The sequence below is a fragment of the Melozone crissalis genome, unplaced genomic scaffold (genome assembly GCF_028551555.1).
Source record: "Melozone crissalis strain CALT ecotype California unplaced genomic scaffold, PUWL_Pcris_2 ptg000029l_1, whole genome shotgun sequence".
Lineage (NCBI taxonomy): Eukaryota > Metazoa > Chordata > Aves > Passeriformes > Passerellidae > Melozone > Melozone crissalis.
Window position 1 is genome coordinate 11,183,103 of NW_026535807.1, and position 27,475 is coordinate 11,210,577.

The 27,475-nt window shown below is 41.7% G+C and overlaps 1 protein-coding gene across 1 annotated transcript in view; it reads left to right on the forward strand.

Annotated features, from left to right (window-relative positions):
- KBTBD12 (kelch repeat and BTB domain containing 12) overlaps positions 1 to 16,892 on the forward strand; it is a 28,731-nt gene extending 11,839 nt beyond the window's left edge. The window contains exons 4-5 of the mRNA XM_054281183.1: positions 4,233 to 4,430; positions 16,723 to 16,892. Of these exons, the coding sequence (XP_054137158.1) occupies positions 4,233 to 4,430; positions 16,723 to 16,892 (368 nt within the window). The remainder of the gene's footprint in view (positions 1 to 4,232; positions 4,431 to 16,722) is intronic.
- The last annotated feature ends 10,583 nt before the right edge of the window (positions 16,893 to 27,475 follow it).

Genomic DNA, 27,475 nt, shown 5'->3' on the forward strand with positions numbered 1-27,475 from the left:
CAAAGGAAGCCAGAAAAGGCATTTTATGAGAAAAGGAGCTGAAACTGAAACATTGACCATGCTTAGGAAGATAATCTGATTTTTCAGCCCTGCTTCTAATCAATCTTATGCCCTCGTGTCTTGCACAAGCTGCATTACCTCATCTGCTGTGCTCTGGGTTAGCAAAGGATGACATTGCTTCTTGGTTTCACCTTTGGAAGTGCCTGCCAGGGCTGCTTTATGGCTCCCTCATTTCTCTGCCATCCCGCCCTGCCTAGCAGAGGATGAGAGAGAAATGGAACTGCTGGGACTCAGCTTGAGTGCTGGTAATGAAGGGAAATGTTACATAAGAGATTAGCACTATTAAATTCATTGTGCGTTCCAGAGATCAATTTAATAATGAATTACTTTACAGGAGACAAATCTTGGATTTCATTTGCTTTTTGAAGAGTTCCTTTTTTTTTTTTTTTTTTTTTTACCCATTTCCCAGTTTCCTTTGATAAAAATTCAAAGAGGCACTACTAAGAGCACATACTGCTTGCTATGGTGATCTGAGGACTCAGTTACAGGATAAAAAATGACACTGTCAGTACCCTGAGGGCACCAACAACTCTTGATCACCCTGAGCAGCATCACCTGGGCCCTCCACCCACCCCTCTGCCCACAGGTCCAGGAGCATCAGTTAAGCACAAACCTAATGTCCTAAACCCCTGTGCCCCCTTCTGTACCTGCCTTTGCTCCCTACATGTCAGCCCCATTTTGTGTAGAGGCTCCTGTTGGAGCAGAGCACCAGCTCAGTTTTTCAGCTGCTCTATCCAGAGAACCTGAGATCAAGACAGTCTTTGTGGTGTTAACCATAGTTCCCTGTACTGTATCTCCACTTGCATTTGTGATGGTTCCATAAAAATGAATGGAGAAGCCAGTGGCTTCTGGGTGATGTGAATTGTTGAATGATGGAGTACAAAGTGGCCAGAGCTGTCTGACACAGCAAGGGGACTTTTTCTGCCAATTTGAAATCTCACATTGTATATATATATACATTGTAGATTATGAATAGCCTGGTTAATGTGAGATTCTTCCACTCAATTGTAGATGTGAATTGTTTTAAATTTGAGACTCTTTTTTTTGTTGGTTTTTGTATTCAGCTCTTTGGAAAGAGTCCTGAGACATCCATTTCCATAGAGGAAAAATATACTTATTCACAGGAGTAATTCTCAGCTACTGCATCTGGGAACACAAAAAAACAGTGCTTAGAGAGTCTGATATCCTCAGTTCCTTTGTTAGCAACCTGGCAGTGTTAACATTGCTTTAAGAGAGGAGGTTGAAGTTCATGATGCCTTGTTTTCCATAATGCTCTTCTTCTAAGCTTGAAAATTAAATTTTACTCCCCTCTGGTTTTTCCTTCTTCCTATTTGCTGAGAACTTTGTTTTGCCATTGTAAATTGAATATGAAATTGGATTTAGCTGAAATAGCTGTGCAGGGTTTAAATAAAATGGAAATGTTTTGTACCTTCAGTACTGTCTCTGATAAAGACAGGATTAAAAGAGGTTAAATATAAGTTGCTTAAATCACCCCATGAAGGTTTCATAAATGCTTGAAAATGTAGTAGCTCTGAAATTTTTGAAAAGATGCATCACTAGGTCCTGAAAAACTGCTTTTCTAATAACTATACAGGAAAAATATTCTGTGGGAGATCCCCTGGACTGGCAGCTGAATGCCTTCATTAAAAGGTAATGGTTGTGAGGTTTTTTTGCAAAAAGTCACAGACTGCTTTGTCAGTTTTGTACCTGATTATTTGTGTTCTTTCTGAAGTTACCTTGCCCCACAGTTACTCTATTTAGAAAACGGCAATAAAAACACAGTAAGAAATAAAAAGCTATTATGCTTCTAAAGTTGTTCAGGGCCATTTTGTTCACCTCCCCCTCCCTGCCTGAAATAATAAGGCAATCAGCTGAGTTATTGGTTTCTGACATGCTGCATGCATTCCCTAACTGGTGCCATTTATTCCTCTGATTGAACAAGAACCTCTTTCATTTTTCACATGAAGACTTTTCTTTGGGTGAGTGCATATTCTTCAGTGGGGTACAGTAACAACTGGGCTAATTTAAAAATATCTAGCTTGACAACCGGCAGCCATCTGTCTTTGGCACCACAAAGATGTATTTTGAAAGGGTCAATTTAGTCTGTGGGGAGTTCTAATATTATTGGTTCCCAGTTAAAACTGCCTTGAGAAGCTCTCTGCATTACACTGCAATCTGTGGACTGTACATAAACTGGTGGCAAATTGTTTTCATGCTGTATTCTATGAATCTGCCAATGAATCTGTACAATCAGAAACAATATGAGATAAGCAATCAGTTAAATAGCTTAAAAATATGATTAGCTCTTAAATTTTTTCTTGATAAATTTAGGAGAATATTGTCCTGTTGTAAGAGTGTCACCTCTCTAATGAGGCATTAAGGAGTAGAGGAAAAGGCTGCACAGGAGAGGATAATGCTTCTGGTGTAAAGAGCAATACCGTAAATGTCTGAATTCTGAAATACCCCAAGGAATAGCTCAGTGAGCCTCCATCATGAGAAAGGCTCAGCAGGGTGATGCTTCCCTTTTTGACAAGGAAATGATGAGCAAAATCCCATGACCACAGTTAATCTCTACCTCAGCTCTCAGGTGAATCAAGCCTCAGAGGAGGAGCCCATCAGAGCAAACGCTGCTTTAATTGAGGGTGTTAATACTGAACACATTTCTGTGCCAGCCCTGTGTTGGCACACACTAAGGGGTATCTAGTACCAACTGCAAGGACCTTGCTGGTGGGTATTGGGGCAAGTAAAGGTTCCCTGGGCTGGAAAAAGAGATGAAAACCAAACTTGATGAAGGTTTTCAATTTCAAATATTGAATGAAATAAAATACTGTTAATTTTAGCCAGAGGAAAACTTCCTGCTGATGATAATGGACACTGAATTTTATTCTAATTTTGCTGCTCTGATACAGGTTTAACTGATTTTTATCATTGCCTGACTCTAAAATGCAAATCAGGGATACAGTGCTAGCAAATTTGGAGCACTGCAGTCCCCATTTATAGGGAGCTTCCTCTTCCAAACACTTTTGGAGAATGCACAAGAGATTTAAAAAATAACACAGTCCATTTTGAGGCAGATGGAAAATCATATACAAGTAAAACTTGGAGCAATAGGGGCTCATTTCTCTGACAGACCAGCTTAACAGCACTAGGGACAGTATATTTTAAAAGCAGCTGAACCAGCACAGGTTGCACTTGCAGTCCTTTCCCTTTGCATATGCATAATTACATGCTTACAATGCATTTTGGATTTGCACAATTGAGCACCCCACACGTGTATCTGGAATGCCAGCCTCCATGTGGAAATGGCTTGCCTATTGCAGCCATTTCATGTTTAAAAGTAGCCACAAACACACACATGCACAAAAGAACTCCATCAGTGCTCATTACAGGGTATTGTGTCCATTGGCACAGATGGAAAACCTGCATGGGGAGGATGTCAGCATATTAATTCCTGAGAACCAAAGGCTGCAAATTCAAAATGTGGATTTGGTCGCTGGAAGGGATTTGGAAAGGCAGAGTTTGCAAAGTACTGCTGCTGTTTCCAGTGTGCATGGGGATCTCAGGTACACCTGCAGGCTGTCCCAGCAAAAGGAAACTGGGATCTGTTTCAATCCTGCATACTGACTTCAAGCACCCTAATTAGCCACTCAACAGTAGGGCTTGTTGCTAATCACTCAGCTGGCTCTCCTGTGTGTTGAATGGCTTTGTTACTGGAATTGTATTTGCTTTAAGAAATAAGTGTAATTTAGCATAAGAGATAGGTATAATATTGAAGAAAACTCACCAAGAAATGCAAATAATTGCTAGTAATGCGTGAGGGTCAAATCCAGCAACAGTATTTGAAAAATAGGTTTTCATCCATTGCAATTTGTCCAGCAAATAGAACAAATAATTATGACAATTTCTACCATATGGGAAGAAAATAGAACAAAATACCTTTGTGTTTTGAAGGCATTCTGCTTGTCCTTCCTTTGATATGAGACTTCAGAGGGGATCTTGCTTTGGTGTCTGTGGATAACGTGCTGTAGCTTCTGATTTGTGTTTTCTCACAAACTTCTGAAGCTGCAAAGAGGAAAGAGTGGGAAATGAGAGGATGCAAACAGAATGCAGCCAGCAATGTATTTCACAGCAGAACGTGGGACTGTTACATTTCACCTTTGTATCTGTTGCAGGAGGAATTGGGTGCCTGGGTTATGACAGAGGACAGACACGGAAATGCCTTGATGCAGTGGAGATTTACAACCCTGATGGAGACTTTTGGAGGGATGGAGCCCCTCTGCCTTCTCCCCTCCTCTCCTTACGAACCAACTCCACCAGTGCAGGCTGCGTGGAAGGGAAGCTGTACCTCTGTGGAGGATTTCATGGAGCAGGTACTAAAATGAGTCCAGCATGCTCTGTGTAGTTACAATCAGTTGCACTGGGCACAGACTGACCTGGTGAGTGATCAGCCCTATCAGGTGGCACTGGCATGCCCTGGAGTCACAGACCTGATTCTGCCCTTTGGACTGCCAGCTCCTAATGTCAATACGAGTTGGGTTCTGTTTGACTTTTGCTAATTTCCTTAACAAAGCACAAAAAATTAAGGATGTTTCTGATCAGTTTCTAAACCTGTCTGAATCTAAAACCTCAGCAGAATTATTCTGGATTTATATTTAGAGTTACAGAAATGAGGAGCTTAGTGTTTTATGGACATCAGAGAACTTGGGCATATTTGTTGAAGATTAGGGCCCTGTCCATCAGTCCTTAGCCATGTTATCTCACTCTGCCTGCTTACTTTTTGTAATCAATTTTGAAAAAGCTTGTGTACTTAATGAGAGCCCTGGGTAGGGAACCGAGATACAAAAAGACTCAAGTTCCAGATCTGGTGATTTTAAATAATCTGAGCCCCAGGGACACCTTTCTTCTTTTAAGTCTTTTTCCTTCCAACTTTGCTTAGCTTTATCTAGATCTCCAGTGCATATAACCTATTTTTTTTTTCATTATAATTGCAAAGGATTGCAAAACAAGCACACTTAAACGATTCTGCTACATACAGCTGCCACCCCAAATTCCTTTCTAGGAGAAAGCAATAGCACAGATTAGGAATAGCAGTTATCCAGTGCTAATAAATATCATGTCAGCCTCACTGTTGATCAGGAATGGTGGTATCACTGGGAGACCTGTCCTTCTCATTACAGTTTTACTTGTATAACAATGTCTAAACTTAAAGATGCTTTTATTTTAGAATTATGATTTTCATCAGCTAGTTCACAACTTGCCTTCTGCTTTCATTTGCTGCTGTTTGAGGAAGCTGCTTCCTGAAAAGAATTGTTTGGCGTGTTCCATGTCATCTCTGATGGAAGTTCTGTGATGTCAGAGAAATTTTGCTTATCACAAATCGCTGTGTTTCCATAGGAAACCTTGTGCCATTCTAGTTGTGTTTTTTTCTCAGCAACATTATGAAAGAGCCTAAAGTTAGTGGGTAAGAATTTCAAAAGGCTAATCATGGGAAGTGGTTGAGTCACCATCCCTGGAGGGAGATAAAAGATGTGTCGATGAGGAGCTCGGTACGTGGTTTGGTGGTGGGCTTGGCAGTGCTGGGTTAATGGTTGGACTGGATGATCTTAAAGGTCTTTTTCACCCTAAACAATGTGATGACTCTATGACTCTATTAACAGTGAAAAATGAAGCCATTTTTTTCCAGATGACTAACAGATTAATATGAGATTTTCTGACTAGTGTAACTTCAGAGCCACAAAAAACACTTTCTGTACAATACCACCACGTTCTGTCACTGAGTCATGTATAAAGAGTGGTTGTTCTGGGAGAGGCTGAAAGTCCTCCTGTGGATTTCAAGAAGGCTGTCTTTTGTATATTTGTATAATGCCAGCTCAATGGGGTCCTGATTCCTCCTCTACAATTGCAATCTGTATCATTATGTATAGAACTCCTTTGTACTAATAGTGCTATTTAGATTGGAAAACAAGAAGTCAAAGTTACAAAATGCCAGTTTTGCAGTTACCTGTGCAACCTGAATTCTGACCCCCTACATGTGCATTCTGTGCACCAGTAAAGAAGTGGTGTGCAGTTGTGCTGTTAGGCAGTCATTAACAAGGCAGCCAAAATAAGAGTCTCACTGTCAAATCAGGTGTAACCACATAGTTTAGGAGCTGAGAGGAACCTGTGCCTTAAACACAGGCTGATTACTGTGACTTGCAAGTTGGTACAGGAAAAGGGCTTTCTAAGTGGTCACAACAATGACAGCTTCTGGCTCCATCATCAGGACAAGGATGGGCAGAGGCCGTGAGCTGATGGTGGAGATGTCACCTGGCTGGCCTCTCTCCCTGGCCACATGCTCTCTGCATGCTGGAAAGGGTTCTTGCCTGATGAAGAGAGGGTTATTACCCTTTGGAGTGAGGGAGGGTTATTACTGCCACATGGGAGCCTGGAGAGGGTGCCTTGACCCTGCACTTTCACAATTACAGCTGCTCAGCAGCCTCAAGGTACAGAACAGCATGTGCTTCTGCTGCTTTAGTAGAAGATAGTATTATTTTAGGATGTGTTTGTTTGGTTTTGGTCTTTGGGCTTCTTGGCATGTCACTTTGGTTTTTGTGAGGGATGTGACTGAAAGAGGATATTCCAATTTTACAAAACATTGTAATTTATTTTCATCCAGTTGGAGTTTTTGGAACAAGCTGGAAGCACAGCTGTAGTCTTTGGGTTTTCTGCCTGCTGAATGCCAAAAGACTGCTGTGATCATTCAAGAATAAGCACAGCAAAGGAAAAAAAAAAGGAAAATAAGCCAAAATCACTGCTGCAATTGAAGTCTTAGCCTATAGGGCTGAAACTAACCCCCTGTATAGTATAGATCTGTCCTAATCTCTTCAGCCTTCACTTGCCTTTGTATTTGCTTAAACCCACTCTTGATCCAGCAGGAAGTTGACCTGGTAAAGACATTGTTTCATGTTAATTTTTGACTGGTATGTGTCATGCTCTCTATGCCTTCCTGCATGTGTACAGACCCAAGTGGATCATTAGAGCCCAGAGATGCTGTAGCCAAAGCTGAGAAGCAGTTGTTAACTGCTTAAAGGGCCCTAAATTTGGAAGAAAGGATAAGTACTGCTCACCTACCATCTTTTCTCAGTCCCATGTGACAACTGAAGTTTTGTGATGGCAGGATTCCCATTCCATATGTATTGCCTGTCACAAGTCCTTGTCTGCCTGAAGGGAAGACAAATGGTGCAGCCCTAACATCATCCCCAGGAGAAAAGGAAGAAAAAACTGCAGCTACTCAAGAGGGAAGTCAGCTTGGTCGGATGACAGTAGCAATGGGAGGTCCTTCTAGGAGATGAGTGAACTCCAAGGTGTGTTCAAGCTACCTCTGAACTGCAAGGAATATTTTTCAATGTTGAGATGGTAATGCTTGTAAGGCTTCTCCTGCTGAGGCTTGCTCAGGTTAGAAGCTTATTCAAAGCTGGCCATGGAAGAGGAAAGGGGATTAATTCAGCTGAAGCTCAGACACTTCTCTGCAGTGCCTACACTAAGACCTTGGTAACCCTGGGCTCCCTGCAGCAGATGGAGAACAACAGACACTTCAGAGGGAGATTCAGATCCTTGGTGCTTTATATCTGCTCTGAAGGAGCAGAAAGAAATTCAGAATTCAGAGGAGCTCTCCTTCTTTTAAAGCTTCATGTTTAAATCAGGATGTGAGGGATCCTAACTTGGCTTACCTAGCGCAAAGACATCAAGAACTTGGTGTCTGGTTTGATTGTGCAAGCATCTGAGACCTCTGTATTGTTATCACTAGCTGATTAATTTGTATGTTTTTACAGTCATAAGTACCCAAAAACACACTTCTTGTTTTGAATCTGTCTCCTCCTTAGTGAGACTGTTAAAACTTCATCTGTTGTCCAGTTGTTTATACAAATTAGCTCATTTTCTACTAAAACTTCCATGGTAAACAGGAGCCATTAACCTGCTTGTCTCTGCTCCATCTCATGAAGCCTTTGTCACAAATGTCATTTTCTAGCACTGTTGCAGCATTCATCAAGATAATCACACATGCTTAATTTTTTTTCCATTAGCTTATGGTTCAGCACAGAGTGAAAGCACTACCCCAAGTATGAATACTCAGCAGGGCTCAGTGTGCAACAGCCAGCCAGATTTCTGCTAAAATACTGCCACATTCCCTGCTGTAACTGTGGATTTTAAACCAGCCTTTGCAGCCTGACTGTACAGTGCTCTTGTTGATGTGTTTTATTTTCTTTTCATTGAACAAAAACCTGTCAAGCTGCACAAGTTGACAGCTACTGACATCAGCCTGTGCCCAGCAGAAGCAGCCTCATTAGTGTGGCTCCCTGATGGAGGGGGAGCAGCTCTTCAGGTATGCAGGATTACACCCTTATAAAATGCCTGCCAGATCAGGTTCCCTTTCTTTTTGAGTGCTTCTGAGCATTATAAATGTTTTTCTGGTTAAAGAAATGAAACAAAAGGTGTGTGCCTGCTTACTAGGACCATGTCATCTGCTGTCATTGTCACTTGTAGGCTGTATCTGGTGGCTGGGGATTGTAGCTTTACTTTCAGGCTATAGGTGTTGGTCCAGCTGTCTGGAAACTGAAATCCAGAGCTGAGTTGTTGATTTGTTTTTTGGGTTTTTTTAACTCAACGCATCCTGGCAGTATCAGTGACAGTGTGGCCAGCAGGACCAGGGCAGTGATTGTCCCCCTGCTCTGGGCACTGCTGAGGCCACAGCTCAAATCCTGGGTTCAGTTTTGGGCCCCTCAGTACACAAAGATATTGAGGGGCTGGAGTGTGTCCAGAGAAGGGCAAGGGAGCTGGGGAAGGGGCTGGAGCACAAACCTCCTTGGGACTGGCTGGGGTGTTTGGCCTGGAGAAAAGGAGGCTCAGGGGGAGCTTATGGCTCTACAGCACCTGAAAGAAGATTGTAGCCAGGTGGGGTCGTCTCTTCTCCCAGGTGTAACAAGTGACAGGACAAGAGAGGAAGCAGCCTCAAGTTACACCTGGGCAGGTTTAGATTGGATATTAAGGAAAATTTCTTCATCTAAAGCACTGTCAAGCACCGGAATGGGCTGCCTAGGTCAGTGGTGGAATCACCATCCCGGGAGGTGTTTAAAAGCCATGTAGTTGTGGCACTGAGGGACGTGAGTTAGGGGTAGCCTGGCAATGCTGAGTTAAGGGTTGGACTTGGTGATCTTAGAGGCCTTTTCCAACCTAAATGATTCTATGATGTTAATTAAAATGCCACCTGAACTGTGATACTGTCATCCATGTGACATCAGCTGATGTGCAAAGTACAGGTACAAGCACCCCAATGCAAATTATGAAATGTTTAATAGATCTGCTCTTAGCAGCACATATCCCCTAAAAGGTCTCATAATTTCATCAGGTAATGGGGCTTTTTGTGGAGCTCTCTCTGAACTGGCAGTTTTGCCATCTCCCTCCTGTGTAGCTTAGAGCAGAGGAGGTGAAAGTACTTCCCTAACATGTATGTTGAAATTTTCTGTAATGTGTGTAGTTTCATATGGTAGCAGAGCTGCTTAATCCAGTTTTGTTATTTATTTACTCATATCAAGTAGAAATAAATTTTTCTCTTGAATATTGTTACAGCCAAAGAAAGGAAGAAGGGAAGAAATATCTATGAAATGGACATGCAAGAACCTAAATTATTTTGTGCTTGCAACTGTTACCCAGGATAGGTGATGGTGATGCAGAGTCCTGCTACTTGTGTTAATTTTGATTCTTATAAACAAAACAAAACAAAAATTTACAGTGGATCAATTTTCTAGTCTATTCTTCCTCATTTACATAATCTGCAATCCATGCATTGGAATAGAAGCAGCCCTGCTTGCAGCAGTGCAGAACTGTGTAGTAATTACTATATTCCAGCTGAGCTAATGAGTTTTTATCTCCACACTGCCCACTCCTAATAGTAGACTAACTTAATAGTTATTTATTTTGACTAATCTCCCATGGAAGCTGTTCCCCTTAGTCTCCTCCATTATGTGATTTAGATGGAAAATCATTCTAGTGCTTGTTTTTTATTATAGTGGTTATGGAACATTACTGGAATTAAATATAGACATATTAAGGAGTCTGGCACAGTAAATACTGCACTTGTGAAGCTTGGGGGTTGAGAGATTGGAACAAAACCTGGTTCTCCAGCACCTTCCCATGTTCCCAGCTAAATAAAGCAGAGGTTCAAACCCCGGGCTGCTTATCTGCAGCACTGTTTGTTTCCCTCTGTTAAAATTTAGTGTGCACAGATGAATAATTAAAGTTCTCCTGCCCACAGTTGTTGCCATTAGAATAAATATTCCCACCAATGGAAGGGATTCAGAGCCCTTGCATTTTGCTCTGCTCAGGGCTGCAGGCACTGCCGTGGCTCTGCAGCTCACAAGCCACATCCACCCCAAAAAATGCAGCTTGACCTTCCACCAAATTCTCCCTTTCACCAAATCCTCCCCCAGCACCAGCATGAGCTGCTGGCACTGGGAGAGACCCCTGCAAATGCTGCCTGCCCAGGGAGGGCTGCTCATCTACCCTGCTCATTAGCTGGAAATGTGCTGCCATAAATGAGGCCAAATCAGGTCAGGGGAATTGCTGGGCAGCAGCACCTGCTCATTTCACATCTAAATTTGACCTTCTCACTCTCTGGAAGTGGTATTAGCTATTCAGTCCTGCTTCTTACTGAGGCTCATTTATTGTTTATAAAGGGTTAATGAATGATTAATAGATATTTTAATGCATTTTAATTAATTGCTGAAAAGGTCAATAGGTTGTTTAGAAACATGGCTTGTAGCCATGTATGACATCAACTGTGTTCAAAACTGTCGTGCACAGTCTAAACATGTTTTATATCTTCTATAAATTATATATGAACCTATTGTAAGGCATTTAGAAACAGTATTTCAAGATGGGCTGAGCCAAATAGTTCTTACTCTGATTTGCTGTTTTTACCCATATAAATTCATATTGCATTGACTCCCTGCCTCTGTAACCTGTGATCCTGCTATCACCTGCTTGTGAGACTGTACCTGAAAGAGGCCTTGGCCATGAAGAGCAGGCAAAATCTGGAAAGATTTTAAAAGTTTAAGCAGCTGGGTCAGTCCCAAGGATAACAGTTAGAGCAACTGAATTGGAGCTCCCTTCTCTAGACCAGCCCATTCTTTATATATATATATTTAATTTTCGTATCCACTGATTTGTGAGTGAATGGGTGGCTCATCAGATCAGGATGAGAGAGGACCTGTCTATGAGAATGAATATCTTACCTTACTCCATGCAGGTGCTGGGGAAACAACAAGGTGCACAGTGGTGAATTGAAGCCCCCACCTTCCTGCCAGCTTTGGGTGTGTCTGGTGGGACACACTGCCTGGGCACTTCACCTGGCCAGCCTCAAACAGCCCAGCCAAGCTGTGGATTCTCTGCCTGCTGCTGCCCACAGGCACAGATGATGGATGGCCCTGACCTCCTGAGGGTGCTGCCTGTGTCTCCCTGGTGGGGATAGGGAGCACCTCACGCACACAAATGGGATTGAAGGCCACAGACTCGGTGAACTTATTATTTTTCCTACTGCAAATGAGGAGCCAGGACATCTGGTAGTAATGATCTAAATGCACTTCTATCCCATTGCAACACAAATATGAATTCCCAGGTCACCTAACTCCACCTCATGTAATTATGGAAGCAGCTATTAGTGGTGAGGAAGATAAGTAGCAGAGGCTGGTCCCATGTGCTTGAAATCATTCTCTGGTGCAGATAATGGCATGAAAAAACAGGTACAAACCAGCAACTGAACTGCTCCAAGGCAGCTCTGGGTGGCTGTTTGGTGACAAGAACTGGGCAGACAAGTGAAAGAAACACCTGAGTAAATATTTCAAGGACTGTTGAATTGGCAAGCACCTTGTGCTATTCAAGTGCTTTTTTCCATGGCGAGAGCAGAGCAGACAGCAGTCCAACTGCTACAGGTTGGATGTCTTTTATATAAAATTTATTTGTATAAATTGATTTATGACAAAAGAATACAGCACATATTAGGAGCCTTCAAACTGGAAAGGAAAAAAGGTTGTATCAGCCTGAGAACCAACATCAGGAGGAGCTCAGACAAGTGGCCTGTGAGGATGTCCTAGGGCACAGGGCTCAAGGACTGATGTGACACTCAGGCTTTTCCCAGCACATGAGGTGGCCCTGCTCTGGATAAAGTTGCTGAGGTGCTGCTGGCCATCTAACAGTGTGTCAGTGTGGCTCTGTCACTGCTAGAAGGCAGGTGAACTTGTCCCAGAATACTTTATTTTCTTTTTTTTTATTTCTCTGCCCTGCACTGTTGCAGAGACATCATGACTTGTGGCTTGGCACCTGCTCTCACTGTCTGCACCCCTCTGCTTCCTCATTCCTGTGCTGGAGCAAACCTCCCAGCTGATGTCAATGGGCTTCTGCAAGAAACAATGAAATATCAACCACACTTCAGCAAACTTGCCATAGATTTCACTCCAGTGAATGGAAATTCAGGATGATTTTCTTTTTTAAGTTCAATCCTCTGGACAATGAGCAGCCTACAGCAGAAAGGATTTATTTATCTTGGCTTACAAGTGTAATAGCTGTGTGGTTAGTAGTCCTGGATGGAGTATGGATTTTATACCTGCTAAGCATATTGCTTAATTCTTCTACATCTGCCTCCCTTTAGCCCTCTCAACTCAAAACCTAACAATTGTACCTGAATTTTCAATTACAAATGAGAAAGAAAGGTCCAAAAAAAGGTGGTAATAAATACTAATGTAATACGGGAAGTTTTTCTTTCATTCCCAGCCTCCAAATCAGAATTGGAATGTGGTAAAAAAAAAAATCCATCAAAACACCCACAAAGACACAAAACCCAACAAAGCAAAAAAACCCAAAAAACAAAACAAAAAACCAACAACAGCAAAACAGATGAAAAAGCATATGAAATATTTATGTTGCCTGCAGTCATACTGTGTGTCTTTCCAAGAATTGTTCATCCTGATTTATGTTCAATCCTGATTCAAATGGCATGAGAAAACTTATGGCATAAAATGAAGTCTGGCCATATTTGGGGAGTGAGTCACAAACCTTTCCAAGAAAAAACATGATTGTGTATATGGAAGGCAGGCAATCACTTACTGAAAATTAATATTTTTGTTCTTTCTCTTTCTGCACATTCAAAGAAAAATATGATGTGAAAAAGTGTTTTGTTTGCAGACCAGAATATAAAAGTTAATCTTAAAACTAATTTTGCTTTGACTACTGTATTTGCATATATAAAATACAGTTTTAACTCTCATAAATAGAACATTTTCAGGTGTAATTTAAGTCTTGCACTGGGAAGAGATGGATTTCTAGGGTCACTGTTAACCTTCAGTCTGCACTTGTACATCAAGAAGGCAAAACTGTACCAAAAGAGTTCTGACTCTTTTTAACACCCCACCATTTCTGGTGGGGATTAAGTTACACTGGGATTAATGATCCCTTTGCTGGTTTATCCTCTTTCTTTCTTGAGTATGAATAAATCACTGCTTTACTGCTAGAAAAGGATCTGCATCAGGGGTAGGTTTGTACAATTGGAATAATTCTAATCCAAAGTGGTTTAAATCCTGTGCAGAAAAACACAGGGTAAGAAAGTTTCTTTAAAACTTTAACTTCTTAAACAAGAACATGCAGAAAAACAATGCCTCATTCTGTAGAAATAAAATGAGTGAAACCCTTTCATTAGGGAAGGTGGTTGTCTGGTAAGGCAGAATAATGCAATGAGGACAGAGAGTTGTGTGGGGTGGCTTTTTAGGAAGGTGATCTCTGCAATACAGCCAATATCATTCTGCAGGTGTCATATGATTCTCCTGTGAGCAGAATAATCTTCTATGACATTGTCTGTTTAAAATTGCAATTAAATAAGGCAAATCAATGAAGAAGAATCAGGAATTATTTGTACCTTCAAGCTGTTTATTGGAATTAAAGCCCAAATCCAGCATTATAGCCTGGAATCAAAGGTGCTATTCTCTTTGGAAAGCACCACTTTTTCTGTTGTTTTTACCAAGAAAAAATAAGATTAAAAGAAGGCTTGAGAACTGAAGGTTTTCAACTCATTTCTCTTTTAAATAGAAAAGGTGTAATTTTTTTTCTGAAGTATGACTATTTTGAGCAGTGCTTTGCCTCACATGAACTCTCTCATCTAAAGGGTGCTGCTTAATTTCCTTTAAACAAGATAAGACTAGAGAAGTTATTGCTTCCCTTGACTCTTTTTATCTCCCAAGGGTTAACAGTTAACTAACACTGCTTGTGCTGCAAAGCAGAATTTCTAATGTGGAACAAAACCAGTCAGAATATCCCACAGAAAAAGGGAAACAAGGGACGCAAAGGTTGAGAGTCACCCAGGTCAGGAAAAAACACAGCAAGGCTTGTAAGGAAGGGTTGCTGAACCTGCCTTTGATGTTTTAATTATGAATTCTTTTACTGAAGTGTTGCAATCACTCACCGAATATCTTAGTTCCAGCATTTGATTATTTTTCCTGTGTTTGTCACATTTTTGTCATCATGCATGCCAAAGAAAATCCAGGCATAAAAAATTATTGCATAAAAGAGATGATCTAATAAAAAAACAGAGAGACAGGAGTCTCCTGTGCCACCGCTTTGGTCTGTTTGTGTTCCTGCATTTGCCTCAGGAAAAACCTCTTCACTCTTGCAGGGTCACATAGGAGTTTGCTGGTAGTGGCACATGTTATTTGTTTGATCTTTTTTCAGTTGTGTTTTCTCTCTTCACGTGTAAATGGCTTTTTTAGCAGTTTGCTGTCTTCTGTCTTGAATGGCTGCAGCCTTCCAGTGTATTATTTTCCTTCTCAAAAGTCCAGGTTCAATAAGCAGTCCATCATAACCTGTTTCACAAAAAGGAATGGAACAAAGACTGTTCAGATGAGACTGTATCCTGCAGTCTTGCTCAAAGCTCCTGGAGAGTAGGCTTGTGCTTGTGGAGATCTATGAGAGTCCCAGAGGTCTGGCTTTGGACCTACAAAAATTACACCACAATAAATTGTGACACAGCAGGGGGGGAAATGAGAACAGGTTGTGGAAGCTGGGGTAGAAAAGCTGTGCTGCCCTCCTGTATCCAGATGAAAGGGGGTGATGGTGAAGTGGGTGGTGAGTGGATGCCTTAGATAAGCATGACAAAAATCTGCAGAAATGTGCACAAAACTTGTGCAACATCCACAGGTCTTGTGCATGTTCAGGACCTGCTGAAAACAGAACTGTCCTGTACCCACTCAGCAAGGGAGCCTTTCCTGGGAGGGGAAGCCTTGTTTCCATCTGACCTCCCCACATCCCAAAGCTCCCCCCTGCAGGAGGATATTTTAAATCCCACCACACTGCATCATTATAACATCAACACCAATTTTGTACTCAACCCCCAGAGCTGCTGTCCCCTGGAGGAATATGTGGTCTGTTTCCAACATGAGGAACAATCTGTGTCTCTGGGTGCTCTTCTGCTTTCATTCTTTTGCTCTTCTTCAATCCTTTAGTGTCAGTTACACAGAAGGGTAGTGCCCAAACCATGAGGTGCAATTGATAGATGGGAGATAGGGCTGTTGCTGGGGGTTTGTATTTAAAAATTCCCATAAGAGTTAGCTGAATGGGAATCTCATTTTGAAGCCTGTAAATTTTATCCTGTCACCAGTCTCTTAAGGCTCAATAAAACAGCATTGAGTATTCAATGATTCTTGCTGTGATGGTTCTTATCCTGGTACCTGTGAAGTGTCTGTCCTTGGAAGTCTGAGACCTGGCTTTTAAAGCATCTCTCCTGAGGCTCATCTGACAGCAAAGCACATGCATGTCCTCAGCTCAAAGTAAGGAAAACTTAGGCTAAAGTTACTTGCTGTGAGAAAGCAACTTTAAGATGAAAAGAAAAAGTGAGCAGAAATGAAAGATGGTTTTATTTTTATGTTAGATTGGCTTTGAGTAACAATTGTTGCAGAGCTCAGGACTGTTGTTAGCAAAAGAAGGGTTTGTAGTCTTGTAAGAATTTTGATTTAGCACTGCTGGTTCTCTGCCTCATGGTGATTCCTTTATGTTTTGTTTGTCTTTGTAAAAAGGTTCTTGTCTGGAGATTGGCTGTGATTTAATGACATTCTTCTAACCTGCCCGTCCATGACAAATTCCTCAGCATTTCAGAACATCTAAAGTGCATCTAGAGCCTTGGGGGCTCTTTCTGTCTTTATTTCTCCCTAAATCACAGGATGTCCAGACTGTGCACCCAAGAAAAGCCATAGTATTGGAGTGCTTCCTGCAGCCTGAGAATTGCATCTTGGCTGGGGCAAAGAAAAGAACACACTGCATGCAGGCATGCTTGTGAACAAGAGGCAACTCTCTGTCTCTAAAAGATGAGCATCTGACAGTTGACTGCAGGATAAAATGCCACCTGCATGCTTGTACAATGATGAAGCACTTGGTGCTTTTGTCTCTGCACCTGGCACCCAGAGTGTGAGGACTGACTGCACTGTGGAGATTTCCATCTGCACTATTTAATTTGCTCTATGTTCACAGTATTGGTACCACAGAAATTACCTTTTTATTTCCCCTTTCAGAAGGCTCATAATAACAACTGCCCAAACCTCTTGGATCCTGTTTGACTTGCCCCCTGCTGCTGTTGCCTTTGTTTTTCAGCTCGTCATGAAGTGATCACCAAGGAGATCCTGGAGCTGGACACGTGGGAGAACCAGTGGAACGTGGTGGCCACCAACGTCCTCATGCATGACAGCTACGACGTGTGCCTCGTGGCCCGGCTGAACCCACGGGACCTCATCCCTCCTCCTCCAGATTTAGTGGACCAATAGAACTCCAGGGGCTCTCAGCGCTTCCAGATTCTGCAGAGACTGAAGAATTTGGGGAGAAAAACGCTGCACTGGCTCTGGATCACAGCTGGGTCCCGCACAGAGGGAAGGGCAACACATGCTTAAGGACATAATTGCCTTTGAGCTGTGCTTCTCTGATGATGCTTAATTTGATAGGTCTGGCACTCTGCACTTCTGTGCTTGAAAGGCAAGGTTGTCCAGCCCTTGTGTGTGGCTCTGCGTCTTCAGTCTGGCTGTGCAAGCTCCGGCGCTGGGTGAAGCCTGAGCTGCTGGGGCTCTGTCTGACAGGCACAGTGGCAGCCAGGGCACAGCTCACAGCAAACACATGGCAGAAAGCTCCAGCCAGGGAAATCCCTCCTTTGCTGTTCATCCCACTTGGATCTACTATCTCCCCAGGAAGCTAAGAAATAGAGTAAGTCAGCTGATGAGAAACAAGTGCCAGACTGTAATTGACAGATGCAAAGGTAAAACATAGAAAAGCCTTTGTTTGAAACAAAATCCCATTAGCCAAGGTCCATTAGCCAAGAACACCAGCTCCTGCAAACACTATCTAAGGCACAGACACAACAGTCAAGACATCCTGTCTTTGCTAATAGACCTGAACCTGTGCTGGTAGAAAATTAATCCTTTGGCAGCAAATCACAAGTGAGTCTTTCAGTAGGGTTGGTAGGCAGTCTCTAGCAAAGACAAGAAGAATCTTAAATTTTCACATAAATCCTATTTATTACAAAGCCTGGTATGACCAGGATCTTGGAGCTCAGTTAGGAAACTTCCCTTGAGATATGGATAAGGGGATGCCAACTAAAAAGTAATAAATGAAACCAGCATTATCTGCATATCAGCATTGCAGCTACAGGGAAAGGAGAGATGTGCTAAACAATAAATGTTTCTGTAATAGCTGTAATGGAGGCTAATAAGGCTAATTCTCTACCAACAGAATTGGCTATAATCACAGGGAAGAGGAACAATTCAAACAGTGATTCTGAAGGCAGTGCTAGCCTTTGTAGGGCTTGAAGACAGTAGGTTAGAGTGAAAATTGCTATCCCATTTGAATTACCAATAACTATTCTCAGTTCTCTGGTGCCTGCCTTGCAGTGTATCTCTTGCAGACAAGAGAACTGGAAACCTCATGGTACTCTTGGGCCACAGCTGTAAATGGAAGATGCTGCAATGCAGACTGCATGTCAGAGGCAAACATAAGACTAAACTATGATATTGTGTGAGAATAATCATTGCCCGCAACAAGTGGCTTTTGATAACTACAAAAGCAGCAAAAAAAATGGAACAAAAAAAAAAAAAAAAAAGAAAAAAAGAAAAAGAAAAAGGCAAAGAAATGAGAGAGTCCATAAGGTAGTTTACCCATAGTTACTTCCAGGATTTGTATTTAAGAGCATCTCAATTTTCTCTTTCAATCATGTTTTAGGCTGCAAGAATGCCAGCTCTCTTTGTTGCTTTTCTGACTGCAGTGCTCTGCTTATGGCAGAGAGAGATGGAGAGGATGATCCAAAAGCCCTTTCCCAATTTCAACTTTTGTTATTCATTAATTATTCTATAAATACCCAGTGGGAATATTAAGCTGTCATGTAGAAACTTTAAGAAGGAAGGGAATAATTTTTCCTGGTAACTCTTGTAGTGCACTGAGGAATGCTCAGATAAGAAGGGATTTGAGGGGAAGAAATTAAGGAAAACACATCAAAAAGGAGTAAATCCATGAGCCTTACATCTAATTGCTTGTCTCCCTTTGCATTTCCCATCAGAATGTGTGTCACAGCCTAAACATGAACTCTTGTGTTTGCATAATTTCTGTATTATTCTGCCATCCTCTTTTTCTTTCCATTGCTTATATAGGTTATCAACTGCCTAGAACAGAGTTGTGACAACCATGAACTTGAGCAGTGCAAATCAGTGACCAGTTGCTAAAATCTCAACCCCTCTGGTCATCAAGTGCAGTTGTAGGTATAAGATCAAGAAGGCAAACTCTGCTTTAATAAGTTTTTAAATGAAATCAGTAGAAAGTTCTTCCAATCAAAAACCATCCAATACTGGAAATTCTTTGGCTTTTGTTGTTACTGTGAAATAAAGGTAATTTTGTTTTCATTTCTCTACAAGGCTCTTAGGGCAGCTGGAAGCAATGCTCTTGAGTATCCATTAAGGGTTTCCTTGTGAACATCAAATTCTGCAACTGTACCTACTGATTTTGCTTTTTTCTTTCCTTTTTTTTTTTTGCTTTAATGGATTTTTTTTGATCTTTGGTCTCTGCTCTGTGGTCAATTCCTTACAGTCCTTGTGGTTTAAAGCCTGGGCTAATTACTGGATTTCACTCCCTAAAAGACAGTCTATTTGGAATATTTCAAGGGAAGAAGGGAGATATTTGCAACCTTTCATTAGTAATATTTGACCATGTGTGTGAAACTCAGCTGGCACACTCCAATTAAACTTTTATTTCAGTAGTGAGCTGGCTGTTTCTTTCTCACTTCATACGTTTTGCTTTTAAGACTGATATTTAATGAGCTGGATGGAAGGAAAGTATATACTCTGAGAAGGTCTGTCTTGATAACTGAGGAGAGTAATGATACACATTTTACATATTGGCCTTGCAATCAGTGAGCTTGAGCTGCACTGGGCAGCTAACAGGGTTTTTCATGCAGCAGGGCCAAGTGACCTCCCTCACATGCTCTGAGCATCGCCTTTCCTGCTGCCCACAGGGTCTGGCTGCAGGGGGCACCCCCATGTGCCTGTCTCTGTTTCTGCCCAAGTCACAATGTCTAGCACTATTTATCAAGCAGGGGAATGTTTGGGGTTTTTTCTGGATTAAATATCTAGAATTGGGGCACTAACTTCTTAATTTTATGTAGGCCCTGTGCAGTTCCTTGGGTTGCCCTTGGGATGACTAAAATTTCCAAACCAGTATTTGAAAGTGCAGCTTGTCGGAGGCAGGCAGAAGCAGAAAGCATGCTTATTGAGAGGTATAGATCTCAACCAACATCCCTCTGAGAGTATAAGAATCTGCAGCTCTGCTGTGACCATGGGTAACCTCACATTGCTGTCAAAGTCCTTAAGAGTCTTAACTTCTTCTATGACAAAACCTGATACAAGCAAAAACTAAATTACAGAGTATGCATTCTCCAACCTCCACCAAGTATGGGTTTCACTGAAATAATATTTCACTGCAGCCCCTTTCCATCTGAGCAGCAGTTAGCTTAGTGTTTCATCAGGCTGAATTTACATCATCCATAACTCTAAAATGCAAGCAGTGCTGGAAGCTACCAGCTGTTTAAATGGATGGGGGGTTTATGAAGCAAAAGCATACACCACAGTTTCACTTGAGATCCTGAAATACTTCACTGGTTCCCATACATGAAGAAAAATGTTGGAATGGTAGCTGGTTACATGGTACGCAGGGAATAAAGCAAAAAAGTGAAATGCTACAAAAATCTAATTGGAGCTCTCTATTTTTACCTCAGCTAATGTTTTATTTTGAAATTGTCCATAGATAACTGACTTCATAAAGATCCCTGCAGATTTCTCATGTCTGTTTCTATACATGTGATCAAACAGGAAACCATCAGGCATCTGACTGCTCACCCTCACCCAGCACTGCTGGGGTTGCTTGCCTGGGTCTCAATTCCTGCCCACAACAGGCAAACACGCACACACTGCATTTTGCATGTGTGCAATATTGAAATTTGTGGGGCAGTGTCAGTATTGTGTTCCAGCAGACACACATAGCCACTCAGAAAGCCTTGATTTTCCAAAAGAAAATTGCCTTGGTGCACACAGAGCTGTCAGCTCTTCTACCAGCACTCCCACATATGCTCCAGGTAAGAGGCTGAGGGAGCACCTATACAAGAGGGTGACAACAGAGGTGGGAAGAGCTCCCAGAGCATTACAACATGTGGTGGATTTGGCCCTGGATCCTGATCCTGTTTTTTTTCCTCTGCTTGAGATGTGTACTGAGATCCATGATCATGTTCCAATCAGTGAAAAAATAAAAGAAGCTAGAATATATTTTTTAATATTACAATATATTCACAAAGATCTATGTTGCTTTTCTGCTGATCTGGAAGACAATGACATTCTTTTAATAAGCTGTGTACCTGGTGATTGCTGTCTTAGCTACGGGGGTGGTCCCTTTCACTGCCTGCTCTCTTAATGGATTATGTAGCTCCTCGGAAAATAAGTTTCATGAATCACAATGCTTTGAATCACCTGGTCAGAAATTCAGTTTTCATTTGCAAATGTCTGTAGCTCTCCCTACAGCTTTTCAAGGGGACTCTAGCTCCAGCTTCAAAGAAAAGCTATTTCACCCCCAGTTGTGCTCAGCTGGAACTAGTACATTTGCAATTTGCTATCATTTGATGTGTAGAGGTTGAAAGCAAAGGAAATATTTGGAAATGGCAAAAAATATACATAGAAAGTAGGCAGAAATACACTTTCCTTCTCTCTCAGTGAATGTCTCAGTGTGTTTGGTGTTTCCTGGAGTGATTCACTCAACACCCCTGGCATGGGCCAGGCTGGGGCTGCATGCTGGCATTGCTGGAGGGATCCACAGTGGAGCTGTGGATCCTGACAGCCTGCCCTGCCCTGCCTAAGGAATTACCTTCAAACCTTAAGTGTTCCACAATGTCCCATGTAGTTTATATACATATGTATAACATTATTTTTAGAAGTACAGCAGTAAGATTCTTTTTATAAAACATACCTGGCAACTGTCTTCTGCCTAACTCATCAAAGTACTTTAAAAAAAAAAGTGTCGGTCTTTAAATAATTTGAACTATTTTGGGCTTCAAGTCAAAAAGATCCTTAAATTCCTGATGAGCTAAGGAAGAAACAGGGAAATCTTTCAGTACTTCCCTATGTCTTCTTCCTTCTCCAATTTTATGCTGGCTGTAGTGTTCTCCTCAGAAGTTTTCTCAAAGTTTTCTCCTCAGGGTTTTCCCAAAAGCTTTATGCAAGTCTCTCCTTTTTCTCTTCCTCTAACCCCATTTCTTCCTCAGCCCACTTATCTGACCAGTCCTTAAACTCCTTTGTTTCTCCTCCAGTTCCCCAGAAGCTGGGAACAGCCACTGGGCTGCTCACCAGCTCCAGACCTCACAGAAGCCTACAGCTCCAGCATCAAATCAGCTTTGAAGGACAAAAGGAAGATCACACCAGCTCCCTGGATTTGTGCACACTCATTTTTGGGCAGGTTCTAGCCCCAGCCCAAATTCTGCTGTTCTTTCTCATGCCAGAGGAACCCTGCCTGCTCTGAAATGTCACACTCCTGTGGCCATGGCCAGGCTGGGAGCTGACCTGCATTCCAGCCAGCCCTGCCCTGCCCTCGCTGCTTGGTGCCCTGAGTTTGACGTTAATGCCTCCCATGCTGTGCGTGCCATGGCTGTAATGACTGCAGGCACAAGCCATTATCATTATCCCTGATTCCTGAGCACTGGATGCTGCAAAAACTGCCTAAAGCACAGAGGGAGGCGTCTTCATTATTGCTTTGTAGCTCATGTCTTAAAGCCACATTTCCTCCTGCATTTTCAGCCAGGCCAGGTTTCACTAAAGAACTGGGTCTCTAATTTATCAGGTTTTAATATTGGTATTTTTTCTCCACTTTGTCCTTTTCTAGTTCATTCTTTATAATAATACAAGTGGTTTCACCAGCTTTTCTGTGGAATGCATTGTCCAAACCAGCCTCCCAAGGCCGCTGGCTTTTCATTATCAGGGTCCAAGTACAGCCACTAAAGTGCCAGTCAGCTGCACTACTTTATTTTCCCATTCAGCAGCTTCATAGTAGAAGAAATGTATTTCATCCATACATGCAGTAATGTGAGAGGAAACCACTTCCCACATACACAAATTCCTGACTCATTCCTTTCAAATGTGGCTGAAACAACTGCTGAATCCAAACACAAAAAGCTATAATACCCATTCAATAGGCTTTTGCAGGCTTCCCAGTATGAGGAGGAGGATCACAGGGAGATGTCTTGTAGCTAGAGCACTGATCAGAAGTTTGAACCTCTCTGGGTGTGTTTTCAGTTCAATTACTCCATTTGCTAGTCTTGGGTATCTGGTCTCTCTGCCCAGGTTCACCCATGTGAAACAATTGTAATAACACATCCTTAAGCATTTTGTGGGGCTGCGTTATGTGTTCAGAGGGAGGGGCTCACATCTCTGTAATTTTATATTTCACATATCAGAAAGTGTTGTACAGAGGTAGAACAATAACACTGTTCCACTGCTCTCACCTCCTTGATTTTTGGTGACACATTTGTCCCCAGCATTCAGAAACTGAGCTTTTCTGGGAAAGGAGAGATTGGGTGTTTGCAGCCAACAAGGACATTTTATTTACTCCTTTATAGAAAAGCAACACCACATATCTGATTGTTGATGTGTTAAGTAGAAGGAGGAATGCAGGGCTTATTACATGTAACTTCATAGCCAGTCTCACTTGGACACAGGCAGAGCTAATCTCAGCAAATTGAGCGGTCACTAATTGAGGCTAAATTTGAACAGTAGTAATTAGAAGGATGAATGAACTGTCTTTTTCTCAAAGCAGATCTGATTTAATAAAATACTCCACTTAGACACAGTTGCAGTGAAGGAAAAAAAGAGAAGGTGCTTTGCAGAACTGTGGTAGATTTACTGGGTAACTGAGACCTGAACTTAGAGGATCTACCACATGTTTTGTAGGAAAAATTCAGCTCTCTGGGGAGCTCTGTAACAAATCTGTGACTGATTTAACTAGCCACTAAAAGGCCCTGCTGCATCCAAGGAATCACCTACAGAATATGCATAAAAGGGTTTTACAACATTGCTGAAACAATGTGGCATCTACTTGCTTAGCTACTGAATTAAATAAAACTAAGTAAAACTTAAGGGGTTCTTAATTTGCTTATTCCTTGAGCATCCTTCAGTAATGACATGTTTTAAGGTTTTGTTGCCCACTTAACTAATTGAATAGTCCACAGGTACACTATAAAGTGTATAGGGAAGGGTAAGAAGATGAAAAAGTAAGAAGAAAAGTGACTTTTAAAGGTGTCTGATTCCATCTCCCTTCTTTCAGAAAGAACACACCTCCATTTAGGCAAAGCTATGGCCATCTTGGTGCTGTGAGATGTGATTTTTAGCTGAATAGATGTCTCCAAGCCAGATGTAATGATCAGCAATGAAGATTCAATAGTGCAGGTGCCAGCTGTCAGAGCAATTCAGTGTGATCTCTGGCTGGCTTGGACAGCCCATGCTGAAGCCCAAGCTGTTACATGCTCGCTGCTCTCATTAATTATCGGGCTCAGCTGAAGCTAACCAAGGTATTCACTCATGCTGCAGTCAGAACTCCTAAATGAGTATAAAAAAGACCAAATCTGTAGTTCATCTGCAGGATTTGAAAAAGCATTTTGCAGTCAGATCATTTTGTAGCCCATGCTGCCATGAAGCTACAAATTGCTTACAGCAGCACAGCACAGAGAGAGGCACGGAGAACAAATGCTCACTGAGGGGTGTGTGGCACAGCAGCTGCTTGTGCCAGCACTGCCACTTGAAAATTCACTTATCAAAGGCTGCCTGGATGCACCAGCATTCACCTCAGCTCTGGAGCCAGCCCACTGTAAAGCCAGCTCTTTGGAGTGCTCGGAGGGGACAAACAGTCAGAGGCTATACAAAGACTGAAATTGCTCCAAAGCCTTGTCATAGCTGGTGCATTAATAGCTTACTGCTTGATGGCTTCTTGGGCTCTTACACAAAGATGCCAAATAGCAGATGAACAAAACCACAGGAACAGGAAATTTACCCTCTTTCCAGTAATCACAGATGATAAAACCTTCCTGACAGTTATTGTTCTGTGTTTTTCAGAAGGGATGAGGAATCCACTGCCACCCAGCACTGCAGCATAAAGCAGCCATCTGATGCCCAAAATCACAGCTCTCTTGCCAGGAAATTTGCCATACTAATGCTGCTGCCCTAAGCAGCTCAGTCTTTAATCTGATTTCTTTGTTTCTTATTTCAGGCAAGCTGCTGTAACAGCAATGTTCACTGAAGGCTGCTAAGCCTCTTGGCATGTCTGTAAAACTCAGGCGTGTTAGCAATTCTCTAGCTGGCCAGAGTCCTGCCCACTTGTATTTAAGGAGGACTTTCATGTGTTTGTACTGCTCTGATATTGCACAGATCAGGGTGTAGTTACTGTTTTATTTCCCTAGCTGAGCTAAGTAAATATTGATAAAGATTTATATGGCCTACTTTCACAAGGAAAGTAAATCTTTGTAAGTAAAAATTCAAAGTGAAGCTCTAACTTGCTTTTTTTGGAGCCATACGTTCACTGTGTATTTAATCATATTTCTGTTGTTATTGGATTTACTGGATGCATTTTAGAAAGTGCATTAGGAGATCCACAGGGATGTCTATTCAGAGGATGTGACCCAGCAGGATTTTTTGGCCAATGATGGAAATAGAAGCCAGATCAAACCAAGCTTGTTAAATTTTAGCATTTAAAAAAGCCTTCTCTGAGATTGAGAGATAAACAGTAATCAAAGGTAAATAAAAATAAGTGATGTATTGTAATTTATATCTAGTCTGGATTTAAACTGTAATTTTTACAAGGAAAGAGATATCAAGAATACATTTTGTATGCCCAACCTGAATCCAAACCTGAAATTATCCATCTGCTGAAAGTCACCATTGTTCCACTGAAAAATATGGGTGGATAAATTCTAAAGGGACTAACTACTAGGATCAACATAAAACTCACTGTTGAACCCCCCATAAAGATCATCTGCTCAATTTAAGCCATAATGGTTTTTTGAGGGATCTCAAATCTACACCAAATTCCATGTCAGTAAATCAGCCGAGACAAAACTGGAGTCAGAGAGCAGTGGAAATATAGCTGCCTGGGGACAGCCCACAGGCTGACTGCAGAAGTGCTGGTCACTGGGTTAATGACACATTGAAACCCTTTTGTAGTATGGGGGAAAAAAAATCCATTAAAAAAACCTACTGAGACATCTAGCTCTATGACCTAACAGCTGCAGTTGTCTGCCATACAGTGGATTATTATGGAGATGAGCAAGCATGACAAAAATGTTACAATAATGGAGAGACTTTAAAAATGGGAGACTGGAAATACAATGCTGTTTTACTTGCAAAGTGTTTCTCATGCAAGTGTCCCTGGGAGATTTTTAAAATAAAGTTTGAATGAAATACAATAAAAATCAAATCAAAGCCCATTCACTACATACCAAACAGAACAGCTTAGGTTTCAGATATGGTTTTAAAGCCAGGAAGACAATTTACTTGATGAATTTCTGCTGCTGCTCAGAATTCCAGAAGAAAGAAAAAGACAGTTGCTCAAAAGGTAGTTTATAAAGAGTTTGGATTTAAAAGCTGATGTTGTCAAGAGATGAAAATTGAAAGAATCACAGAATTATTCAGCAAGAGCTTCAAATATCCATAAAATAAACAGAAATCAGTTCTATTCCAGGATCAAAAGCAGAATTTTATATGTACAGCATTTTCTTTTCAAGCATGCACATGATAATTACTTCATGCAGAAATGTCAGTGCATTACAGGTTGAATTTGCATGAAAAAGCCATGCAGCTACAGGCAGAGCTCAGCCTCACTCTGTGTGCACCCCACCAGTACAGCTTTGTGTGTAACTCCACAGCCCTGGGTGCATGAGGTTATTCAAATTCAATATCCAAACACTGATTTGAAGCACAACAGCTGATGCAGAAGTCCAATGTTCATGTTGTTATTTGACCACTGTTGGAACTTCCCAGCTGGACTAGAGGGACCCAGTGTCAGGTAACATTTGCTGACTTGAAAACCAAACACCTCCTCTGGTGGTAGGTTTCCGTTCCCAAATACAGGTCCAATGTGGTTGCAGCACAAAAGGTATTTCTGCTAATGATTCATAAAATTCTAGATGAAATTAAAGCTCCGTGCCAAAAGCTGTCTCTGCAAAGGTGTAAAGGCTCTCAGGTTAATAGTGGTGATTTCCAGCCCTGGCCAGTTTCCACGTGGGGAATGTTACAATCAAGCTGGCAGTGATTTTTATGTAAATTGGTCCATTATCAGAGCTATATATATCTGGTTACTGGGCCCTTAAGGGAAATTGGCATGAGTATTTGCAAGACCTAATGTTCCAAACACTGTTGTTTGTTGGGTTTTGGGTTTTTTTAAACAATGGTTCCAGGTCAATAGTTTGATGACTGAAAAACAGATCATATATGTAAAACCTAGTTCTTAATCCCTAGAAATATGAAAACATTTGGTTCTGTTAGGTCTATTATAATTTTTTACAGAATCTAGTTAGATAAGCCACAGAAAAACAAGTAGGGCAGGAAAAATAAGCAATCTATGGGGGAGCGGAGGGGTTTAACATAAATAAAAGCATGCTGAAAGCTTCTGAAACCTTGAAGAAGCTGTGACAGAACACATGGGAAGCATTTAGATGGCACAGAGAGTTTAACCTTGTATTAGCTGTAGGCCTGTCAGTCTTGCTGCAGTACTCACCTGTTGGTTCACCATGGGCAGGTACAGTTTGCACAGAACCAGCCATCATCAATCTAGTCTGGAGTTCTGTGGCCAG